The sequence below is a fragment of the Polyodon spathula genome, chromosome 7 (assembly GCF_017654505.1).
Source record: "Polyodon spathula isolate WHYD16114869_AA chromosome 7, ASM1765450v1, whole genome shotgun sequence".
NCBI classification, from domain to species: domain Eukaryota; kingdom Metazoa; phylum Chordata; class Actinopteri; order Acipenseriformes; family Polyodontidae; genus Polyodon; species Polyodon spathula.
Genome location: NC_054540.1, coordinates 9,845,874 through 9,871,195, shown reverse-complemented (window position 1 = coordinate 9,871,195; position 25,322 = coordinate 9,845,874). Strand labels below are relative to the sequence as shown.

General features: G+C 35.8%; 1 protein-coding gene across 2 annotated transcripts in view; it reads left to right on the top strand.

Moving 5' to 3' along the window:
* Positions 1-25,322, top strand: part of LOC121318128 (periphilin-1-like) — a 70,033-nt gene that overhangs the window by 43,387 nt on the left and 1,324 nt on the right. For both annotated transcript variants that reach the window (XM_041254446.1, XM_041254445.1), the window contains exons 7-9: positions 1,173-1,255; positions 2,547-2,669; positions 3,687-3,815. In XM_041254446.1, the coding sequence (XP_041110380.1) occupies positions 1,173-1,255; positions 2,547-2,669; positions 3,687-3,815 (335 nt within the window). The remainder of the gene's footprint in view (positions 1-1,172; positions 1,256-2,546; positions 2,670-3,686; positions 3,816-25,322) is intronic.

Sequence of the window (25,322 nt, the reverse complement as noted above, 5' to 3'; positions counted from 1 at the left end):
GCATTGTCCTCCAGCACTATAGGTCTAATGGCTTCGTTGTAGACCTGCAGCATGAAAAAAGATGGCTTGGCAGGGCATGTTTCGGAGAACGTGTTTGTCTGCCGCCATTTCGTGAAGTCAGAGCAGAGGTCAATACAATTGCTGATTCCAAATTGGGGGGAGAAATGGGGCAAAAAAATCCATTGGCGATGACTGACTGACTACATTTAAAAAAAAAAAAAACGTTGGTTTTTAATATATCTGCACAATGTCATATTTAATTATATGCATTCCAGTTTTCTTTGCTACATCAGACACATTTGCTCTGCTTCTGACAAAACAAAAAATCCATATATTTAAAGCAGCCGCAATGTTCATGTTTAGGAATACCAAGTCATGTGCAAATGAAAAAACTGTTAAGAAGTTGTCTCTGTTCATCTCACGATGGTAAATGATGACAAGAGGTAGGATATGTGGACCTTTTAATTCAAGATTGTGAAAACCAAAATCCCTTATTTTGGTAGTTTTAGCTTGATCTCTTTTGGTTGTCTTTTCTCAAGAATTGACAGTGTCACCTGTTCTTAATATTTTGAGGGCCACGTCATATCTTTTTAACTGTGAATCTAAATTCTCAGGGATTTATTTGTTAAAACTTGTATTAGTTTTATACTGAATGCTATCTTGTCTGTGTATTTTATTTTTCCCAGCTGCTCCAATTCATCTCAGTGAATCTTTTAGAAAATGGTGTCGTTCCCCCCACCGTACTTTGCTATAGATGCTGTTCTGTTTTGTCTCGTCTCCTACATGTCTGTTGGCTTAATTAGATAGATAATACATTTGTGATTTAGTTTGTGCTCAGAAGAACGAGACGCATACAATCCCCCAAAACACATACATTATGCCTTCAAACCTTAAGTTATTACGGATGTTTTTATTGAAGTAAAATTAAAATAATCACAGATGAAGCAACTTGGTTGCCATGGTTATAATATTATTCTGTCGTAAAAGTATTTTTAAATGAAATATCAGTGTTTTTGGAGCCAGAAGTAGTATCAGGCATACACTACTGCACCAATGTGTGCTGTCAGTTTATTATTTTTTAGTAATTTCTGTCAAATGCTGCTGAGGAAAAAATAAATAATTAATAAGTTCTGCAGCATTTTTAAATACTTTCTTTTTTTCCCCCTCTGTAGGCAAAGAAAGGCCATTAACCCATTCCTTAAACACTTCAAGAGATGCTTCTCCACTGAGTTCTACATCTCTACCGACTTCAAAGGTACATTTTATTAGCCATAGTTGCAAACAGCTGCTAATGCAGTACAGCACAGCAGGTCACAGTTATAGAGACCATTAAGAACCTGATGCCTATAAAAATAAATTCTGAGTTTTGTATCAACCTTTAAAGAAACAGCTTTATACTGTTGGTGTTTAAAAGCTCTTTTATAGTTGCACACCTGTTACCATAACATACTGGATTATTGAACGCAATGCTGCTGTAAAATAAGTACTACCCATAATGCCTACCCTTGAGTACGTGCAAGGGATAATTGTTTATTATATATTGAGAAATCAAGCGTAGGATTCTTCTGATACATGCGCTGTTATGATTTTTGGTGGAATGTTATTGGCCATGTGTTTTAAAGCTTTTAGGATTTTTTTTATTATTGTTTGTCAATACATCTACTTCTCTCCACATGCCTGAAAAGACAGAAAGAACGTAACTGATATGAGATGTTTGAGATGGTGGTTGTACCACCCACATTGAAAGATTAAAATGCTATGCATTCAATAGTGGGAACAGGGTTACCTATATCATACAGAATAGTTACATTGGTTATTTGTTATATTGCAACATCAATTTAACTGCATCCATATGTGGTCTTTTGGGGCGTGCTATGCACACAGAACAGCGCTCAAAGGGATAGTGGTTAGTGCCTAGTTTTATTCTCTTTTTAAGGCTGTTGACCATATTGATTCTACTTTTGTTGTTTTTATTTGTTATTCTCCGTTTTTTCGGCTAAATGTTTATTATGCAATTCGACAGCCTTGTATAGTGACTGCAAACACTGAAAGAAAATGTAATTAAAGCAGAAAATAAAGTAAAATAAAAACATGTATTGCTGATGTCATGGATAAATAAATAAAATAACGTCTGGGACCATGAGCAAATTAAACTGCACTTATTTTTAATGTAATTATGTTTCAATAAAAACCATTCCCTTTTCTTCTTTGGTGCTATTTATTAACTCACTTAATTCGACAGACATGGTTTAAGGTTTTAAAAAGAAAGCTACATGACGGTCAGGCTTAGAATACAATTTGTTGGACTTTGCAAATGCTCTCTTGGCTGTAAAGTGGTATTCTTGGCATATGAAATGCATTATATTAAATGGTTCTCTTTCCTTGGTGGCATATATTGTATCAGTATGGTTCAGTGCAATACAACCAACAAAGGTACTGGCATCACTGTAATTATCGAATTAATCAAACATGTATGGTCAAATGCATTAAAACAAAACAAAACAAAAAAACTTTTTATTTGTTTGATTTGCGTTTTATTTATTCAGATAAGCTCGGATAAAAGCAGCAGACCACCAGAGTGTCAGACTACAGAAGCCTTAAGTGAGCGGCCTGATGACGTATTGGAGAAATCTAATGAACAAGATTTATCTGACACTCGGAAGGAATATGTAAGACCGTTATGAAATACAAGCTACTAAAATTTAATATTATTCAGCATTTTACTTGCATGCACAAAAAAATAATAATTGCATAAGCCACTAACCTTGTAGCTGCTGGAAACTTGGTACTCTTCACAGGCTGTTGCTCATTTTCACTTTCAGCTCTCTCTCTTGACTACTCCTATGAACTTGCAATTGTTTATGCCAGTACTATGTTTTTCAGCGCATGATCAGAAAGAATCACTAAAGTTTTTACACAGATGACAGATTCTCCTCTTGGTTTTAATTTCGTGGAAGGTTTTTGAGGTATCTATGTGCTATTTTGTTATTAACTTAACAATGTATGCATATTTATAAGACTAAGAGCATTTCCATATTTCAGCCACCTAAAGACTGTTTTCTGCTTAAGGCAGCAGAGTTCCTATTGTGCTTCGAAGCAAGAAGCATTTTATGCCTACGATATCACTGTATACATATTTACCTTTAAAATATATCTTTATTTCTAAAGACTTTATAAAAGGGTATTGAAGTAACTGATTGGATCAGATAACTTGAAAAGGCTGGTTTCATGGGGCATTGCAGATTTCTTTGGTGTGTTTCCAATGAAAGACAAAATCTTTGATGTTGATGAGTCCAGACTCTATGGGAAACCGGTATTTGTGATGAATCTTTTCGTGTTCTCGCAGCAATTTATTAATTTTTTTCTTATTAATCAATGTTGAAAGGTAGAAAATGGTTCTTCTGCTTTCTGGTGTGTATTACATTATTAGATGTTGCTCTGTCTAGACATACATACATAAATCATTTATAAAAAATACTTTCACAAAAAAGTTACTTCCACAGACCGTGTGGTATAGTGAAACTTTATTAAGGCTAATCAAGGGACCATCAAAATGGTGATATTCACAGGTAGTAGCCTAACTACTGAAGAGACATAGTAGAAACATTTAATAAATCCAGTAAATGACAGCATTTTGAACCTTAACATTTTATATTGTGGTTTTTTTGTTTTGTTTTTGTTTTAAGGATGAAAAAATAATATTTGAAGATGAACCAGAGGAGCCACATACAAGTAAAGACAGCAGAGTTCTTGATGATGATTTTCTGGATCGACGATCTCAAGCAATTGCTGAAAAAGCAAAAGAAATTGAAGAGGTTGGTAACATTAGTTTGATGTTATTGTTAAGTATTACATGATCACAAGGCTGGTCTTTTACCTGATGCTGCTTACAGGTAATAAACTGTAAGCAAGGTGTCTAAAACCCAGGCCTTATTGACACCAATTCTTTGTCCATAATATTTTGAGAGATGCTGTTCTACAGGTAGAAAACCATACATTTGAATAATAAAATGTATAATGCAAACAGTACTACGAACCTAAATGTCCAAGACTGATTAACGATGCAGAGTAGAATAACAGATTTTCTTTTCCGAGTTTCTACGACCTTGACATAGAACTCTTGTACTTGGACACTTTTAGGGGTATTTTAAGTCTTTAAGACACTAGACAGAGAGTAGGTGGGTCTGGCAGTGATGAAACACACGTAGTTGACTGGAATAAGAAAAGTTGTTTAGTCCCAGCACTTATGATTCTATAAGCAAGATCAAAGTCAGGTAGAGGCTGATTTTAAAGTAAATTAGTAATAGCTCAATATTGGCGCAAAACAATCACTTACAAACACCTGATATAGGAACATGTTAAAAACATTAGTTAAATCTAAAAAAAAGCATTTAAAATGTAAAAGCTACCTACTCCTTTTAAAATAGACCCATGGATCTTTTTGGAAACTATTGGCCTGGTTTTGATTTAAATAATGTTTTTATACATGATTTGGGTTTAGGCAATTGTGGCCAACTATTTCTATAAAACAGATAATGTGTTATCCTTGGCAGATTAATGTATCTAACCGACATAGCGACTTGTTTTAAAGTCCCTTAAATGCTGTTTTTTTGTTACTCTAGCATGCTGTTTCATTGTGGTTGTCGAGAAACTAAAGATTTTCTCTCACCTTATAAAAAGTAGGGTCTAGAACAGTAGATAAACACCTAGTTCACCTGGTTTTACAAAAAAAATGTAAGCGACTCCTGCTCAGGTCTGCAGGGTAATCCTTGGTTCAGCATGCACCAGCGACTCCTGCTCAGGTCTGCAGGGTAATCCTTGGTTCAGCACGCACCAGCGACTCCTGCTCAGGTCTGCAGGGTAATCCTTGGTTCAGCACGCACCAGCGACTCCTGCTCAGGTCTGCAGGGTAATCCTTGGTTCAGCACGCACCAGCGACTCCTGCAGGGCTCAGGTCTGCAGGGTAATCCTTGGTTCAGCACGCACCAGCGACTCCTGCTCAGGTCTGCAGGGTAATCCTTGGTTCAGCACGCACCAGCGACTCCTGCTCAGGTCTGCAGGGTAATCCTTGGTTCAGCACGCACCAGCGACTCCTGCTCAGGTCTGCAGGGTAATCCTTGGTTCAGCACGCACCAGCGACTCCTGCTCAGGTCTGCAGGGTAATCCTTGGTTCAGCACGCACCAGCGACTCCTGCTCAGGTCTGCAGGGTAATCCTTGGTTCAGCACGCACCAGCGACTCCTGCTCAGGTCTGCAGGGTAATCCTTGGTTCAGCACGCACCAGCGACTCCTGTGGCCGTTAGGGCACCTGCATGTCTGCTGTGGAGCCATTTAGATCTGTGTTGTCCTCTGGCACTATAGGTCTGAGGGCTTCATTGTGGACCTGCATTCTGATAAAAAGGCGACTTGCCGGGGAACGTTTCGGAGGACGCGCGTGTCTGCTACCGTTTCGTGAAGTTGGCATGGGGGTTGGAGCGGTGGACCGAGATCAATACATACAACTGACGACTCAATAAAGTTCACCATACTTTCTTGATTGGGAAATAAAGATACCACCGGTATTCAATCCATAGGTGTAGGAATTCTCTGCACAGTGGTCGTTTTGTTTTAAACTCGGACCAAGATCCTATAATCTTTTTAAAAACTAGTAATAACAGAGTTTTGGTAAGATGCACATGAGATGGTATGCTGTTCAGTGCACTCATGCTGAAGTTCATATTCCACATGTTATGTAGATCATCAATCAATAAATAAATAAATGGTGGTGGTCGAGTGTCCTTGGCAGCTACTGTACCAATGATTTTCTTTAAATTAGCAGGTTAGGCTAATTTTTAACCTAATGTTACATTAGACACGATGTTGATATGTTTGAAAGGATTTGTGAATGTAGAGAAATGTGTAAAATAAAATCCTTTGATAGCTTTGAAGAAATAAAGAAACAGGTCCAACTGCCGAGAGCAGCACTAATGAAAAAACAATCAATAGGAAACCACCAGAAGCTGGCCTCTTGCTGCTTTTTTAAAAGCTCTTAACTTCATGTCTGTGTAAATATTTGTGGCAAAGCTGTGGAAACCTAATTTTGAATGTGAGTGCAAGGCGAGATTTAGATATTTACATTGGATGCAGTCCACATTGTAAACTCCACTTCACCAATTTTACTGTAAGGCTGAAGGCATATCTTTGTTTTGCCAGTTCATATGAAATATGTATCTCGGTATTCAATCAAAATCAGACACCTGGGTTAATGGGGTTCATATTGAATTAAATATAATTGGTTTAGCATTCTAAAATCTATGCTCAATCTGGACATATAATTATTGCAGTAGATGAGGCTATTCATAGTAGCCTCTGAGAGATATGTAAATGTAAAATACACAATTGTGAATATTTATATACAGTATACAATGTTGGGTTAAAAACAAAAGTACAAAAAACAAACTTGGACCTTATGACAAGCTGTAGTGCACATACTGTTTAACTAACCCTAAATAACACCAGCTCTTTGTGTGACCTCATGGTAATTGCAGTGGTTAAACTCATTTTGTAGACCATAACAACATATCCATGTTTAGGTATGCTCACTGCAGAGCATGTTATATAAAGTTCCATTCCGTTGCATTCTTTAACAGCATGCATTCTCTGCTATATCTTGTCTAGACATCAAGTTGGCACCGTTGCACTGACCAGCTACACAATTTGTATAGAAGCAGTTGCTCAAATGTTATGTTTGCTAGTTTTTAATAAAGTACGTACCGTAAAACTTCAAACAATCGTCTGCTCTCAAATAATCGCCCGTCTCATAAGTGCTAATAAGTTACAGCGATGATAGTGACTCTCCAGGATTAATAAATAATAATAATAGAAAATGTAATTTAAGATAGGCCTACATGTAGTGCATATTTGTTTAATGCAATTATTATGTTATTAAACATTTTGATAGTTTTGAGTGTGCTGAAAGTAGGCCAGATACAAACCTCTTGGCGTATTTAAATGTTTTGTTGCATTAACAAAGTTTGAGATTAAACAATAAATTTAATGATGCTTACTGCTTTTATTGTTCATTTTTAAACATTTTAGAAGTTGTTGTTGTTATTATTGTGCTGTAAGCGTAGTCTATTGTTGTTATTATTATTATGATGCTGTAATCATAGTCTACACGCCTGTTTTCTGATATCTACAAGGTTGTCTTTTAGTGGATTTAACTGTTATTGTTATTAACAATGGTGGATCTAGTTCTGTTTTTAAATACAAATTTGTACTTCTGCTCGTTTTATTTTCCAGCGCTTTGCATACCATATGTTTGTTAACCTATAAAATGACTGTAATAATACTTTCACTTTATACTTGAGGGTGTACAGTATAATGTAATTTTGTTATAAAACAAAACTGTTACTTAGTTCCCACTGATACACAACCTTTTAACAAAGTTGCTGGAATGTTTAAATTGAGTTAAGATGTTGCTACAAGGTTGCGTGTTAGTGGCTTCTCAATGACCGCATGATGCATGTGCTGCTAGTGATCTAATATAAACGCCGGTCTCAAATAATCACCGGTCTCCAATACATGCCGGGTCTGATGTCAGATATTGTAAATAAATGCTGGAGGCGTTTAATTGAAGTTCTACGGTAAGCAGAAACTTCTATCCTGCAAATGTTTCCGAAGTTAAGTCCGCTAAATGCTTTCATTTAACTAGGCAAGTTTTCAACCCCATAAACCCTGAAGAAAACCCATCAATTGCAGCCAAATTCTCGTTACTGCAGAAATCCGTTTTTCAAAAGGCAAGCATCTGGAGAGGTAGTATAGAAGTGTTCCAGTTATTTTTTAATGCCATTTGTACTTCAGGTCTCTTAAAACTTAATGGGGCTGACGGTGCACTTCCTAAACCTGGATCTTTAGTTTGCAGATATCATGTTTGCCAGGACACTCTTATAAAAGAGGCCTTGGTCTCAGTGGGTTTGTTCCTGTTTAAAGAATGAATGAATAAATAAATAAGAATAAACTTCAAAAACAGCAGTGTTTGATTTGATGATAAAAACAAGAAAAGTAAAACAATAAAAAAAAAAGTGTTCTAAAAATATTAGTAACAGTTTGTCAGTCTACAAGTTACACTGGTATCTCTTAATGCGGCCAATAAAAGCCCCACCATCACTTAACCAAGTTACTATCCTCTATAGCTTCTAATCTGATAAATATGTTATTTGGGAAGTGTTAATAAAAATGTTTAACGGTGTCAAGGGAACCCTGTTTAAACACTTTAGTAGTTACTGTTTGCTTAAGGATGCACAAGATGAAATAAAACCAACAGAGAAACAATGGCCATGGGGAATAATTTCAATTGTCAGTCATAACACAGTAGTTATATATTTAGATAACCGTAAAGACATAGATGTGTTTTGAAAATCAGTAAGGTTCACAGATTATTAGAACAATAGTACTTTTATTGCAACGGGACTAGTTCAGCTAGTGGGGATATCATTTTTATGATCTGCCCGTATCCTGTGTTGTAATTGGGCTTGCAGAGATTTTTAGCACTGGCTGTTAAGTCCGTAGCCTTTCATTGCTTCGGAACATCAAAATCATTGTCAATTGTTAATTTAGGGAACAGAATATAGACTTTAACACAAGTATACCTTGGTCAGTACAATTTTATTGAATGGTCCTGAAACTGTTTAAAAAGATATTCTGAATTCTGTCGTGTCAACGCCCTGGTTTGAACGATCGCCCTCCACCCCAACTTTTAGCTGAGTCAATTTTTCACAATTTATTTCCAGTTTTTAGTAACCATGCACAAATAATGCCTCCTGGGAAATATCTTGGCTCATGTGAATAGAAAAAACTGAAGCTGTGGAGTCGTTTTCCTGTCACGTTACTATCCATTTATTAATTTTTTTGACACTGCAAAAGCTTATAACTAAGGCACCTTTTTGTGTTGAACATTTTAGTGCTATGGTGCTACTTTGGATGTTAATTTTTATTATTTCGTGTTGTGTTTTCACAATGGACAGTGCAGTTATTTACTTGCAGAGAATATGTAAATATGTAAGCCCTTTTATTATAGTGGATCGAAAATGTCACATTTTATATATATATTTTTTAAATGTAGCGACTACAAATGTAGTTTTTCATGATGTGTTTCATGATGCTTTCAATTGTATTGCACCAGTCATTAAATGTTAACTGCACTTCTTGATTCTTTATCGTGATTGTGTGCTGTGCTTTACCTTTTGAATTTTAAACATTCCTAATTGTAAACGTAATCTATCTATGTAATGTTAAATACTCCCTGTGCAATAATGCCTGTAATTTCACCCCTGTCTGAGTCAATGCCGAATGTGCCCCCCCCCCCCCCCCCCCCCCCCCCCAAACATTTGACCTCACGACAACTTTAGGCCCTCTGGGAGTTGACTTTGCAGAATGCAGTATATATACAGTGCCTATAGAAAGTCTACACCCCCTTGAACTTTTTTGGGGTGTAGACTTTCTATAGGCACTGCATTTATGTTTTTGTACCTTTTCCTTGCCTTTTATTATTCTTTGCAATTTATGTTGTTCTGTTGATCCAATATAGATTTTTGATTTTTCTCCATCTCTCTATTCCCATTTAGTGAGCTTGTCTGGAGAATTCCAACTGTCTATACTGGGATAGAACAGACTTCCTCATTCCTTTCAAATTTGTTATGAAATCACCTTTCAATTTAGATGGTACTATCTATCTACTTACCCTGTCTTTGTATGTAGAGTAGGTTGGGCTAACAAAGTTGAAAGATAGCTTTGGTTTGACTGGGGGGGGGGGGAGCAAGTCTGTTCAGTGCAAGCAAGTTTCAAATCCAGGTAAAGACTGATTTGAAGAAAAATGGTATTAACTAAATAGTAAAGCGGTAGAACTCCAAAACACTCTCAAAGTTTTCAAACACCATAAAACGACCAGGAAAGGAGAACCAATAAATAAAATGACACTTGAAGGTATTGCTCTTTGAGTGAAGACTTCTCTTTCCTCTGATGTCAGATTAGAACACCACGGATCCTTTATTTCAGAGTGCAGAAAAGTGTTTAAAGCTTCCCTTTTTCTATTTGCTTTCCATTACGTTCAGGAAATACTGGTATATTTTTTACATACATCTCCTTTGACACGGACTCTATTCAGATTGAATTAAATTAGGGTATCTGAGTTTTTAATTTATCGGAAGGTCCTGATGTCCTACAATAACAGCAGAAGTAGTGGTGTAAAATTTCTCAAGGAGAAACTGACATGCCATTTTTACATTGGATTACATTTCTTAGAGGGTTGTTTGTGATAAAGAGCATGTCTTAGGGGACGGGTTATGTGATTGCTGATCTTTTTAATTTATACAGAGGCAGGCAACCTCATACTAATATGTATGTGGTTTACTTGAAAAGATTAAACGAATAACTGTGGGTTTCAAGTATCAAGTCATTTTCTTTCTTTGTTTCTTTATACACAATTACAGACTTTCCTTTGCATGTTAATAGCCAGGTGGTCCCTTTTATAATCATTAAAGTCGTGCATCAAAACCAACTCCAGCCACTATTTGGGAACTGCTGCTATTTAAAGGTAACCCACAGGCCTCTCTTTTTTTCCATTCCTGCACTGGGTTATTTCATGTGAACTCTGTTTGTGTTGATCTCACTGCTTCTTTAGTCTGCCAATGGCCAGACAATGGCACCTGTGGTCTACGATGTAATCCCTTTGTTAAGTGGAAACAGTCATGGTGAGCGCTGAGGTTTTAAGTTTTTTTTGTTGATGTGCAGGTGTTAATAGTGTGGTTTGAATTTGTATGTGAAGAGGTTTTGAATAATGGATGTTTCTGGGCGTGTATTGAAACCGCCTATTAAAATGAATATGTAGTTTTGATAACGCTTGAAAGAACAAATAGTTAATTAAATATATTTTATTGAACCCAAATCTTACTATAAGTTAAAGAAATGCTAGAATGACCCCATATTTCTTTTGAAAATTAGTATTATTTTGTGGAAGTGTATTGAGCTTTTAGGGCCAGATCTTCATTAAAGCCTGATTAGCACTAATCCTGGACTACCTTACCTGCAGTAAAGCAACATTAGGTAGTCCAAGATTAGTGCTAATGAGGGTCTGTGAAAGCAGCCATATATGCAACAAAAGATGCATAATGGTCTTAATAAAGATCTGATCTAAACAGAAGCAGTTCTTCAAATTAGCTGGTCACAAGGATGGAACTGGGAGCTTTGTTTAAAAAATGTAACACATTTCCAATAAAGTGGAAGGAAAAAGTATACATTTTCAATAAATGTTGTATCTCTCTGTTGAACAAGAAATTAAAAAACATTACAAATCTTGTATATATGTAAGGGTTGTAAATACTTTTTAAGTTAGTTTTTTTTTGGGGGGGGGGGGTCATTCTAGAAGTATTAGTTTACTTTTGTGACTTTCTGAAAGGCCCTGTTACACAGATTGAACACATTACCCTGATGTAGAAGTAAATTACCATAGCAGTTCTGTTGTTTTTTTTAAAGGGCATTCTTTAGCACAACAGATCAAGAGTATCAGAATCTAAGAGTATATGGAAGCATGTATAACACACACTTATGTTGCATACATACGATCTACTAGAAGTAGGTTGTATTTATTCACTTTTTAAAGACTGATAGCTGTAATTATGCACCCTTGTGAAGGGAGCTTGTACATCTTTGTAACATTGCTGCTGCAGCTTCTGTTATCTAGTAAACCAATTTCAATGTTATGAAAACTCCCTTTGCTTTGAAATTCTGACCCAATATAGCCACTGTAATGTAATTTCTTCATATTTGGTACACATCTTTATTCTATAACTTCCTAGATCAAGTTTCACTGTGGATTTCTTACAAGAAAAATAAACCCTTTTGGGCAAGAATTTTAAGGTTGTGGCCTTATATTTGCAGGGTTATAGAAACACTCCATGTTAAATGTGTTGGTGACCTTACAGATGTGTTGTTTTAGTAGCCAGTTCTATCCATATAAATTCTGGGCCTTGAAGCATATCATTGTATGCTCATTGGCCTTCATAGCACTTGCTTTTAAAATTTAGCAGGTTGCACAACACTTTTTCAAATTTCCCTTTTTTATCTACAATGTATAAGGAATATTTTAGAAATAGTCAAACCTTGTTGGGGGTTATGTTAGTGATCTAAACATTATCAAATCTTAGTTATAATGTCATAAAAATGTGTACCTATTTTGGACTATTAGCTAGATTGTACAGTTTTGTGATCGCTAACATGTATATTCATTCTAAAGCAAATCTCATGAACATGGTCTATTATAGACCTGTTTTTGATTGCATTTAATTACGTTATAAAGTGGGTCAATATGTTGTAACCTTCACTAAAACAGCCATTGCCTTCAGCTAAAGACCTAATTCTGGTTTTTCCCTTATCGGCATCTGTGTTTTCTATAACATCACATCACTGTTTGCTTTTAAGCCTGTCCTGAATGCATGTGGATTATCCCTGGGCTATCTTGATCAATATTATAATCCTTTACTAGTTCATGTGTCACTCAGAATTAAGGCCTGGGCAGTGATCTTGCACAGTTTGTACGTGTGGAGAATGCCCAAAGTTAAAAATATTCAATGAAAAATCTAAGATTTATAATACTGTACTTTCAGTCCTTTTGGAAGGAAGTGTAGTATTTTGAAAAGCACTTGGCACACTGTTATTTCCTTGACTGGAAAAAATGGAGTGAAAGGAAGAACTTGCATTACATTTGCTTGACAAGTTTAAGGCTTGTATTTCCATCAACAGCAGTGAACCTGCAATTAGCTGTTTGTATAGTGTCGGCTGCATATCAAAACATGATATTTTATGTACACAAAACATGCTTAATGACCGAAGTGCTGGCGGTTATGACATATTAATAAATAATTTTCGCTTACTGAAGAATGTGATAAAACAAACTAACAAACCACAGAATTCTTTCCATTCAGTAATTGCCATTTTATTCATATGGTGAAGGATTCATGCATGAAAAATGTTTACTTTTTAATAGTTATAGTGTCAAATTTAGTAGTTGTCCTTTTTAACACTAGAAGGGCTGGAAATGTACTCATACCTAGAAGCCCCGCAGCAGTTTTTCTGATGGCTGTATTCAAAACACTGTAAATAGTGTAACGAAAGGAGAAGCAGTCGGATGTAATTCGTGTTTGAGTACGCCAAACATCTGAACAACCGAAGTATATATATATATATATATATATATATATATATATATATATATATATATATATATATATATATATATATATATATATATATGAACATTTATTTTACAAATCAGAACAAGAAAATGTAAATAAATATATGAACAAACATCGGTTTATATATTTATAAAACTGAAACAATACATTTTTTACTTTTCAACAGCAATCAGTTTATTATCAGATGAGCAAAAGCAACTGAACGACGTAGATAAATAAACTTAGGAAAAAAAACATTTTACAGAAGTGCACAGCACAAGAAGTTATGAAAAGAAGTCTAATTTATTTTTCTTTTTTGACAAAAGGGTATTCCTTTACCTTGAGTCTAAGGCTGTTCACAGTCAACACAGATAATGCAGTTCTCCACGTCAACTTCCTGCACAGGGCACAGCTGTCAGAAGTTTTATTTTTATTGCACTTGCCAACCTGTAATTGGCGTCTCTTGAGGCTCTCAATGGGGTTGCCAGCTTCAGCTGTGGGTACACGCTTGGCAGTCTCCCTCTATTCCAAATGCTTTTTGCAAAGTTCCTTTGCTAACTGTAAAATATTCTCTCCTTGGTAAATTCTTCTCCGTACATTCTTTGTAAAGTACCCAGGAGTTGATGGCTGCTGTGTCCAATACATTGTAAAACACCTGAACAGACCACCGTCAGGAGCCAGCTTTCACTGAATACTTCCATGCCATCTGATCCAAAACATCAACTCCATATCTCTGGCAGTGCTTCTTTTTTCCTAGAGCAGCCCTCTGGAGTTCTGCAACATTTATAGCTTTTGAATTTTACCTTTTCTTACTCTGTCCAGAACGTCAAGTTTCATTTTAACAAAGAAAGATTTTCATGTTTTGCCATGCTTCGTGCTGTATATCCGGAGCGTTCACCCAACGTTTGAGTCAAATTGCATTATGGGGGAAATGGGAGCCACAGCCTTACTGTGTTATAAACAATTTTGCACAGGTTGTGTTATAACTGGGTACCACTGTAACAAGTGCTGATTAAATACAATTGCAAGATAATGTATAAATATAAAGGTGAACAACAGACCTTGCACCTATAAGGTAACTATCTTAATTAAAAAAAAAATCATAACAATTAGTAATTTAAGCCTTTGAAGGATGCACAGTGATGAAAGCAACTTTAATATACAACACTACACTGCTTGTTGTTGATAAATTCAGATGAGTCTCTGACTCCGATTTCTATCAGTATCCAGGCCCTATAATTCCCTGTACTTTTATTTGGGGATTTTTAATCTGATATTAATGATATTCCTATTTAAAACAGTGTAAATGGACCATATCACTTGACATTTTAACTTCAAAAGTGTAAAAGAGAAAGTGAGGGTTTTTTGAACTGCAGAATCATATGTATTTTGTTTGCTACCTTTTTTTTCAGGCAGCATGGTTCATCCAGATGGGAATCTGTAGTTCAAAAACCAATATGATGATCATTATTTTTTGTTTTGGACTTTTGAAGTTACAAATATATAATGACCCTCAAATTGCAAACTGGTAGTTTTTTTTTTCTTTCAATTAAATGTATGTCTGTGTCATAGCAGTCGTATCTAATCAGTCTGAGAGGAAAGGCCTGCACTGTTCAGGAAGGTACGGTGGTAGTTCTGTCGCAGTGTAGAGCCCATTTCTGTTTAATTGCACAGTCCTGTCAAGTTTAATAAACTCATTTAACATTTTTACCACCATCGTGTCAGGAGAGCTTTCTCTAAATCTTGATACGTAAAAATCTTTTAGCTGATATTGACTGCTGAATAATGTTAATTTTCATAAACTCACATCTCCATCTTGACCTGTACAATCATGTACGGAGAAGGAAAAAATAGAACAGTAACAGTTTTTGAAAGTTAAACAGGTGCTTTTTACTATATTCCCTTTTGTGTAACAGCCCACAGCAAACATGATTGCCAGGTCCTTTATTACTAGAACCCCTGCTGACAGCTGAGCAAATTTGAACACCAGACTGTGGAATTACTGTCCTGGTCTTAAATATCACTTTACAGACCTTTAGTTACCCCCCGACCCCTTATGGGCCCTATTTTCGTACATGACTAAATTGACTAAAGCTATGTGTTTTTTTTTGTTTTGTTTTGTTTTTTTTCGGCAGGTGTAGTCAGGGCTGGCATAGCCCTGATTTTCATAAATGACTAAGTGTTTAATTAGGGGTTTAAACATCTAAATCAATTATGCTCGTCTTGATTTAATTTCTCTCCTACAGGATCATTGGATTTCGACGTGTCAATGTAGGTGTCATTTTCTAAACCTGTAGTAACTAATGTGCTCATTGACTAGGCAGAATATCAATTAGGATGGGAATGAGCAGACAGGGCTCAGAATCGCCTATATTTGGTTCTTTAGGCATTTGTAAAGGGCATTTGTGTTTCTGAAACGTAAAAAACAGAAAAACACATTTTTTGTCTGAGGAAGGAAATACTTGTTGATGTAGTCCATTTTTTTATATAAAATCTTCCCACAAGTCAAATGATCAACAGGTTCTGTGACGGTACGAAAATGAGGATAACATGTTGAATCCCTGCAATTGTATACAATTATTCTTTTGTTTTTTGTGACAACTGTATAGTTTTTGGAAAGCATATCTGTTTAATCACGCACAGTCACTTCAATCACTATTCTGGACATGGAAGACTGGCTAAAACCAGAGTTGTCTCCGATGGATCTTTGATATGCCAAAATGAAAAATAAATCAAAGTCCTAAAGCCTAACAAGACTTGTAAATGCTTTGAGAATCGCACGTAGGGGTATGTTGGCTAATTTAACTAGCTGTGAATGACTTCAACGGACGACTTCAACCGACTAAATCCCTGGAAGCACCTAAACTTACACTGTCACTGTCCGAAACGACTAAAAACACACTTAAATCCCTTAGTCTCATATGAAAATAGGGCCCTATAAGTTTAAATTCTAAGTTTACATGCTATTGAAATTGCTGTTGGCCTTTACCCATAACTTTAACCCTTGTACAGTTTGAATGAGACATTGGTGCAATCACCTTCCTGTGTGGCCCATGTATCCACAATTTCAAGGTTTTGTTTGCTCTCCCATAAGGAGAATTAACCTAATTCTTCATAGGTTAGCTGCACCCTTCCTGTTCTGAATATAACAAGGGCTGTGTTATGCAGTATCGACAGATCAAGAAAATGGCTTCCCAATGCATTCTATTTTCTTCTATGTATAAAAAAAACTGCCCCGGGTGAGGCTCTTTCACACAAAACAAATGATTTCCTGTTTAGACCTCAATATGCTACTTTTGAGAAACTTGGGTCTTAATAAAGGTAAGTGTTCCAGATATGCCATGGGGAATCATGTGACTTACGTTTCACCTTGTTTTTTTTAAAAGGGTACTTGTTAGTGCATTGTGTAGGCAACTTTTCACATGCTATTTCAAGTACATTGCTGAATCCAATAAAGAAAATGTAATAAGTTGAAAATCCAATTTGTTGGTTGAGCAAAGTGCATCAAATGAAGTCCTTTTTATTTATTGTATTTATCCAGCACAAAAGCAGTATGTGGAACTTATTTATGAATGTGTTTACTATAAAATATATAAAAAAGAATGCTAATTTGCTAATATTCTGAAATGCTAAAAAAAACAAAAACAACAAATGAGTTTATTTAACAATTATACTTAGTTCTGGCATTTAAAGGATCAGTATTTTTAACCTACCCTAAAGGAACTATGCCACCCACATAGTTACTTTAACCCACAGATGTTAATAACCTTAACACTTATGTTTAATTAAGCCTTTTCCTAAAATTTAGGGTTTTCCTAAATATATAAGTGGTCTGGAATTTTTTTTGTTTTTTTATTATCCCACGCCACTGTGAGCATATTGAAAAGGGACAGATAGGGTTAAACAGTATGGCTTTATTAAGCCTGAGGTTAATAGATGCAGTAACATTACCCTCTCGCACATCTGTTTGTATAGAAGCCAGTAAGAATAGGGCCACACACAAACCAGTCTCTGAGGGCCTGTATGTTGGTGTTAGAATACTGTTATTATGTTGGTTGATTGGTTTGGTTGAAATTTTTTCCAGTTAAGCCATAAAACAGGATATCTTTGACTTTTTTTCCCCACATAGGTTACTTCTGCCTGGCCTCCTAAGTAAATTGCTCACCAGTCATTGTGAAATTTGTGATACGATCTAGAGTCTGTAATAGGTAAAGATTTGGATTGACTGAACCATTTGTCAAAGATATACTTCAGATATAAACCACTGTTATTTTAGTATTATACAGTAGGTGGTCATAAGCACATCCATTGCATGTGATGACTTTATTTGATTTGTGGTGTGTGAATGCAAATTGTTTGCACTGTACGTCCCCTGATGAATACAATAGCAAACTTGCATATTCTTATTCCATTAGTACATTATCCCGAACTAATTATTTGTTAGACATTAATATTTCCCCTACATCCTGAAGGCTTTAGAACCATATTTAATGAGTACATTAAGTATCCCTTATGTAACAACATCCAACTGGAGTCGTGTCCCAGAAATGTACAGTGCTATTTACAAGACTCTCTTTTTTATTTGTAAGAAAAATTATTTGTATTACACATTTGAGTGTACTTGGATGGCGTTTTAAATTAAGAAAATGGAATAAAGTTTTGACTGCATAGTTTTACACTCAATTTCATAATGTTTTTTAATAATGGATTCATGTTATGTTTTAATGGGAAGCATAACAGTTTTCTCCATTTGCTGTTTTAAAAATTCAGAATGCATCACTGCTTTTCAGTTGGAGAACTTTTGTTCTATTTTGATATTGCAATATTGTGGATGCCAGTTTGCAACAGTTATTTGAAATATTTCCTGTGAATTCAACAGTAAACTGAGTCAAGTTATATCTTTGTTGCTACAAAACAAAACCGCTTAAACAGCAAATACAATTACAGGAACCATTAAAAAAAAAAAAAAAAAAAGGTTTTTAAATAGAATGCCCTGTGTACTGTGGAGCCTGGACATATTTGTCTTTCTTTGATGTGTTGATCTTTGGACTTACATTTTCATTTTTTTATTTTTTTTATTATAGAAACAGATTTGTTTATTTTACTTAATAATAATAATTAAAAAGTCAGTGAAATCAATCTCAGTAAATAACAGTGCCTAATTATGAAAACATGACAGCCTTAACATGGTCTTGAGGAAGTTGTATAACCAAATCAAATTGATACCATAGTGAAGCAGACCTCAAATATTTATTTTAGGTTATTACACAATGTTGTTCCATAGAATGTTAACATTTTTATGTAAATTAACAACTAGTCTGTTACACAAGCCCTTTCTCCGACAGTATTGTTGTCCCTTTTCAGTGAAACGGATGCATAACAAAAATGCATTGCTTTCACTAAAGAACAAAAAACACAACTTGTGTCAGGGATTGATTATGCAGGCACATGGGAAAAGCCAATGCCTGTAGGATTAGCAAAAGCACTGGAAGTTCAGAGGTTATGAGAAGCACTTGGACACAAAAGTAGGTACATTTATCTTTTCCTTGTTTCTGCAGCAAAACACTGAATTGTTTAAAGAACAAAGACCTTTGAGTTGGCATGATGATAGAATGTCGAAATCATCTGGCATTCTTCACGTTTAGGAGCCAAAATCAACAATTTCCGTCAGTTATTGAAGGAAAGCTTAATTTCAATCTGACAATAGGACATTGTGATATCTATCGCATGACACATTTGGGACTATTTACCTCTGGTCAAGACCTTAAAGTTCTGTTGGGGCTATGACTATGAAAGTACTGTGCTGTAGGTTTATATAACATACACCGGTGCTATTTGAGCTTTTTATAACTGCAGTGTGAAAGTAGCCTTAAACCTGCCCTACATGAGTGATCAAACAGAATGTGTTTTAGTCAGTGTGTTACCTTTAGTTGACAAAGGGACATTGAGACAACACCTGCGATGCTCACTGGCTTTATTAAAGTGTTTTAACAGCCATTCTGTGGTGCAGTGAAGCTGCTATTGTACCATGAAAGTTGTAAAAGGCCTGGTGTGAAATATCTTTCAGCAGGTTGCTAACAGGTTTAACACAGATTTTTATTTTCCTGTGTCTAAACACACCTGTTGAAAGTCGTGCACCCCTTAAATCCCACTCTTAAGTAAACTAGTGTTTGTTAAAGTTCATCTTCACAGACAGTCTTTCATTTTAAATGTTTTGATTTACATTAGTCAAGCAAGCAAAACTGAGAGATACTTTCTTCTATAAATCTCTTTAAATCAATTATTTCAAAGAAGAAGTATTTGAACCACTAGTACTGTAGTAGAGGAAATGCTCTGGAATTTTTCCCCATACCTAAATTTATTGCCTTCAAGTACTTGTGAATGACTTCACAAGGGCACAGCTGGAGCACCTTTGTGCATCTGATAAAGTGGCATTCTTTCCACCTTTTAGACTAATATGTTCCCTTTATCAGCCCATAACTAATGTATCTTTTTTAAAAAAATTATTATTCCTTTGAAAAACCATTGTAAAGCAACTTTGAGATTACTGTTACATAAACACTGAAATATTCTGATGTACAGTGGCTTGCGAAAGTATTGACCCCCCTTGGCATTTTTCCTATTTTGTTGCCTTACAACCTGGAATTAAAATTTATTTTTGGGGGGTTTGTATCATTTGATTTACACAACATGCCTACCACTTTGAAGATGCAAAATATTTTTTATTGTGAAACAAACAAGAAATAAGACAAAAAAACTGAAAACTTGAGCGTGCATAAGTATTCACCCCCCCCCCAAAGTCAATACTTTGTAGAGCCACCTTTTGCAGCAATTACAGCTGCAAGTCTCTTGGGGTATGTATCTATAAGCTTGGCACATCTAGCCACTGATATTTTTGCCCATTCTTCAAGGCAAAACTGCTCCAGCTCCTTCAAGTTGGATGGGTTCCGTTGGTGTACAGCAATCTTTAAGTCATACCACAGATTCTCAATTGGATTGAGGTCTGGGATTTGACTAGGCCATTCCAAGACATTTAAATGTTTCCCCTTAAACCACTCGAGTGTTGCTTTAGCAGTATGCTTAGGGTCATTGTCCTGCTGGAAGGTGAACCTCCATCCCAGTCTCAAATCTCTGGAAAACTGAAACAGGTTTCCCTCAAGAATTTCCCTGTATTTAGCGCCATCCATCATTCCTTCAGTTCTGACCAGTTTCCCAGTCCCTGCCGATGAAAAACATCCCCACAGCATGATCCTGCCACCACCATGCTTCACTGTGGGGATGGTGTGATGAGAGGTGTTGGGTTTGTGCCAGACATAATGTTTTCCTTGATGGCCAAAAAGCTAAATTTTAGTCTCATCTGACCAGAGTACCTTCTTCCATATGTTTGGGGAGTCTCCCACATGCCTTTTGGCGAACACCAAACGTGTTTGCTTATTATTTTCTTTAAGCAATGGCTTTGTTCTGGCCACTCTTCCGTAAAGCCCAGCTCTGTGGAGTGTATGGCTTAAAGTGGTCCTATGGACAGATACTCCAATCTCCGCTGTGGAGCTTTGCAGCTCCTTCAGGGTTATCTTTGGTCTCTTTGTTGCCTCTCTGATTAATGCCCTCCTTGCCTGGTCTGTGAGTTTTGGTGGGTGACCCTCTCTTGCCAGGTTTGTTGTGGTGCCATATTCTTTCCATTTTTTAATAATAGCTTTAATGGTGCTCCGTGGGAAGTTCAAAGTTTTGGATATTTTTTTATAACCCAACCCTGATCTGTACTTCTCCAGAACTTTGTCCCTGACCTGTTTGGAGAGCTCCTTGGTCTTCATGGTGCCGCTTGCTTGGTGGTGCCCCTTGCTTAGTGGTGTTGCAGACTCTGGGGCCTTTCAGAACAGGTGTATATATACTGAGATCATGTCACAGATCATGTGACACTTAGATTGCACACAGGTGGACTTTATTTAACTAATTATGTGACGTCTGGAGGTAATTGGTTGCACCAGATCTTATTTAGAGGCTTAATAGCAAAGGGGGTGAATACATATGCACGCACCACTTTTCCATTATTTATTTTTTAGAATTTTTTTAAACAAGTTATTTTTTTCATTCCACTTCACCAATTTGGACTATTTTGTGTATGTCCATTACATGAAATCCAAATAAAAATCAATTTTAATTCCAGGTTGTAAGGCAACAAAATAGGAAACATGCCAAGGGGGGTCAATACTTTCGCAAGCCACTCTACAAGCATTTGGGATACATTAAACTTTATTACTTTTATCTCTTATGATTTGAGCGTGTTGAAGTAATCAATCAAACCAAAACCAAGCATCATTCATAAATTCAATTAAAGTGTGGCTCACATTGTGTATTAGCAAATTGATGCTAAGTTTTTTGAGATTTACGATTATACTGTAAATTTACAGTATAATCGTAAATCTCAAAAAACTACTCACTTCTAAATCTTTTGTAGTCATTTTTGTATTACTTTAGTATAAATACATGTTAATTTGGATTCATATGTTGTTTTTTTTCTGACTTTATGTGAACGAAAAGACACAAAAGTGTTTTCTCATTGGAAATAGTGATATTTCAAAATATCACTGTATAGAAAATGGCTATTATTCCCCACAAACTTTGTTTTTGTGACCAGGACAGTGATATTTCAAAATATCGCTATTTCCAATGGGAAAATGGGCAAATGTGTGTCTTTTTGTTCACATAAAGTCAGAAAAAAAAACAACATACGAATCCAAATTAACATGTATTTATACTAAAGTAATACAAAGATGACTACAAAAGATTTAGAAGTGAGTAGTTTCTCGAGATTTGTAAAGTTTATGGGGAATAATAGCCATTTTCTATACTTTTGAGGCATAAGCAATTAGGAAATGACACTTACTACCCAGGAACAAAAATTGTGTTACATAGTGTAGTTACAGACAAGATTGGCACAGTTACGTTATCTTTTCAACCTATCTAGTTTTGTAGTGCTGTAGTTAGTTGGTGGCTTTTCTGACAAGTTATAAAATGTTATACTTAACTTACTGTTCAGGACTAGGTAAACCTAGGAAAATTCATTGTTCAAGCTAAATATTGAGAGACGTGCGACAGAGAGAGCTGCTTGTTCTGAAAGACCCCTTTTGGTCCTTACTGCAGTAATTGTAACTGACCATGTGATCTTTTTAGCAGACATTTTTTGGCCATAAAAGTTTTAGCCAAGACAGCTGTGGAGTAGGAGCAGTTTTAGGCAGGCTCTGGCTTAGTGATGGGCTCCACACAGAAGATAAACCCTTCCAGTGAGAAGCAGGGGTGTTGATTCTTTCAGTACCAGGATCTCATTGTGAGCATTTAACAGTGCTTGACAGCCTGAATTCATCCCAATAGAGGACTCTGTTGTCTTCATCTCTTTGTTGCACTCAGCTCAGCAGAGCCAACCGAGATGTAGTTTTGAGTGATTTGTAACCAAGTGAACGTGTTCATCTCTTGCAGTAACTGGGAAATTGGCATATTGATCATTTCCCCTTTATCGTCAGCATTAACCAGTTACTTGGCTACAAATTAGAAATATTTGAAACATGTATATAGCTGAAAAAGTCATTTTGAAATCTTGACCCTGTATTCGTTTAATGTTGATTGTTTTTGATCTATACATAATTTAATTAAAAAATAAATAAATCAGCTTAAGAGTAAGATGTATGTGATTTAAAAAAAAAAAGTTTGTTATAGAGCCTAGCAGATTGTTGTTGCCTTTTTATCTTATGTTTGTCAATTTGTATACATGTTTTATTAAGCCCATAATGAGAATGGGTGCTATGTGGCACAGAGGATCTCCCTTCACATTTAATTATCACTTTAACACAAGTGTATTGTTTACTCTTTGTGTGTTGTGTATGTATTTATTTTTTCTATAATGTCTTAAACAAGTTCAGGTTTTCTAATAGAATAGAATTTGCTTATATTGAAAACTTAATTCAAGCTCAATGTCAGTTAGGTTTTCCAAATTTGACCTGCTGTTAAAATATGTGACAAATGTTAGCAGCCCCATAATAAGGGGCAATAAATACTTGAATGAAAATGTTGTGCTCAGGATGTAGGTAATTTACTTCTCTAATGGCTGTGGTAGAGTAAGTTCGCTTCAGGGGCTTTTTGCATATTCCACGCCCATCCCAAGAGTTATTCAAATAAAAAGTACAATGAAAGATCAGGCTTTATCTGCAAGTGTAAACTCCCCTTTGAGGAAAACTATTGAAAAGTTGATGGAAATGTGAGGTTATTTGTCATAATTGAAAGCTGTGTTTTGACTGGTGTAACTGTTCTAGCAGTGGCTTCAACAAATCAAATAGCTGTTTATTAGAGGTAATACTACTAAGCTGTTCACCACTAAACTTGTTACCAACAGTGGTCCACATGCTGTAAGAAGTGCATAATCCCATATCAGATTTAGCAAAGCTTCTAAATGTTCATTGTTTTCCATTTCCTACACTGACATGCTGTTTGCCTCAAGCTTCAGGTTAGCAAGATTTACACGAGATTACCTTTTAAAACAGTGTATGTGCAGTATGGTGCTGATAGTTGAGTGTGTTATTTTTCAATGAATTGTGTTAAGGACTGTCAAATGGCAAACATTGTACTGTCAGGATTGAAACTGTATATTGGCCACATAAAGGGTTTAAATAAATACATGTGCCCCCTTTTAATGCTTGATGTAATGAGAACAAAGGGATCGGCTTACTCAGAGCTTCTTTCAAGTGTTCGGACAGTAGTGCATGCCCACTCCCAATTGGAAACACACTTCAAAGTGAAGGAGATACAAGACTAATTACAATAAGGGGTTAACCTGGAGGGCCTGATTCAAATCAGATTTAATCTGAGGGAAAAATCTCATTCCTGTGGGATTATCTGACAATGACAGGTTATCCATTTCCTTAAAGGAACCACGGGTATAATTGTTAGGTTTTGGAACTTTTGTGGTATTTTAAAGCTGAGCAGTATCCTATTTTATATAGGATGTTTTAGCTTTAAAATAATGTAATACAAAGCATTTGGCATTCATACTTTTTTATGCATTCTGATATTCTTAGATATCAGAATACAAAAAAAATAAATAAATAAATACAAAGAGATGATAAAATATTTCTAGGTTAAACTGAATAGACCAATAATGTCATACATGTTAGTCTGTCTGGGTGACAGTATAACCTGTTAATTTCTGTCAAATTAAATACTATTTATGCTAACAGTGTTATGCTATACCTTTAATACTAAGTTAAAAGTGCTGCTTTTTATTTAGTGTAATATACAATGTACAGCTACAACTTTATAAATAGTACATTGCATGTGGAAATTGTATTTACTAGGGGTGTGCCAGTGCCCTTATTTGCCTTTTAAGAAATTTGAAGTAATTAGGTATTAATTAAATGGATAAAGCATGTTAATTGCGCAACACAAAACAATGCGGTCCCTCAGGTTCTCTTGCTTACACAATTACTGAGTATCAAGCAATAACAATCTGACAGTTAGTTAATATAGGACCTGTTACGATCAAACTGATTCATATATCATAACCAATTTAATTTTTTTTTTTTAATTGTTTTTACTTTCCTTAATTCTCTGCAGTGAATTGTGTTATTCTGATTAAACTCGATGCAGAAATACACATCCAGTTTCCACAGCGGTAGCTCGAGATTTATGGAAATATCACGTTTACATGAGGAAGCAGTTGCATTTGCTAGTTTTACAACATATTTTCATTGTCAGTTTATGGTCTCGGGTTGACAGGAAAAACATAAGACAAGACGACGACCCCCCCCCCCCCCCCCCCCCGAGAGGAAAATTCTCTTCCACTCGGCCTTTAAACCACTCAATGCAGAATAGTCATTGATTGATACTCAGTTGTAAAGCGTTTTTTTGTTTGTTTTGAAATCAACAAATTAATAAATAAGTGTATTTTGATTTATTTTATACCTGCTGGCAAACAGCATCATCACACCCCTCGTATTTAAGGCGGCAGTGTGGTACAGGGCTGGTAACCACTGCTACCACTAACTGATTGTGCCCCTTGAAGTCCTGAAGGACTGAAGTCCATTGTTGACTATTTTAATTACTACAAACAAATCCTTCTCTCTTTGTA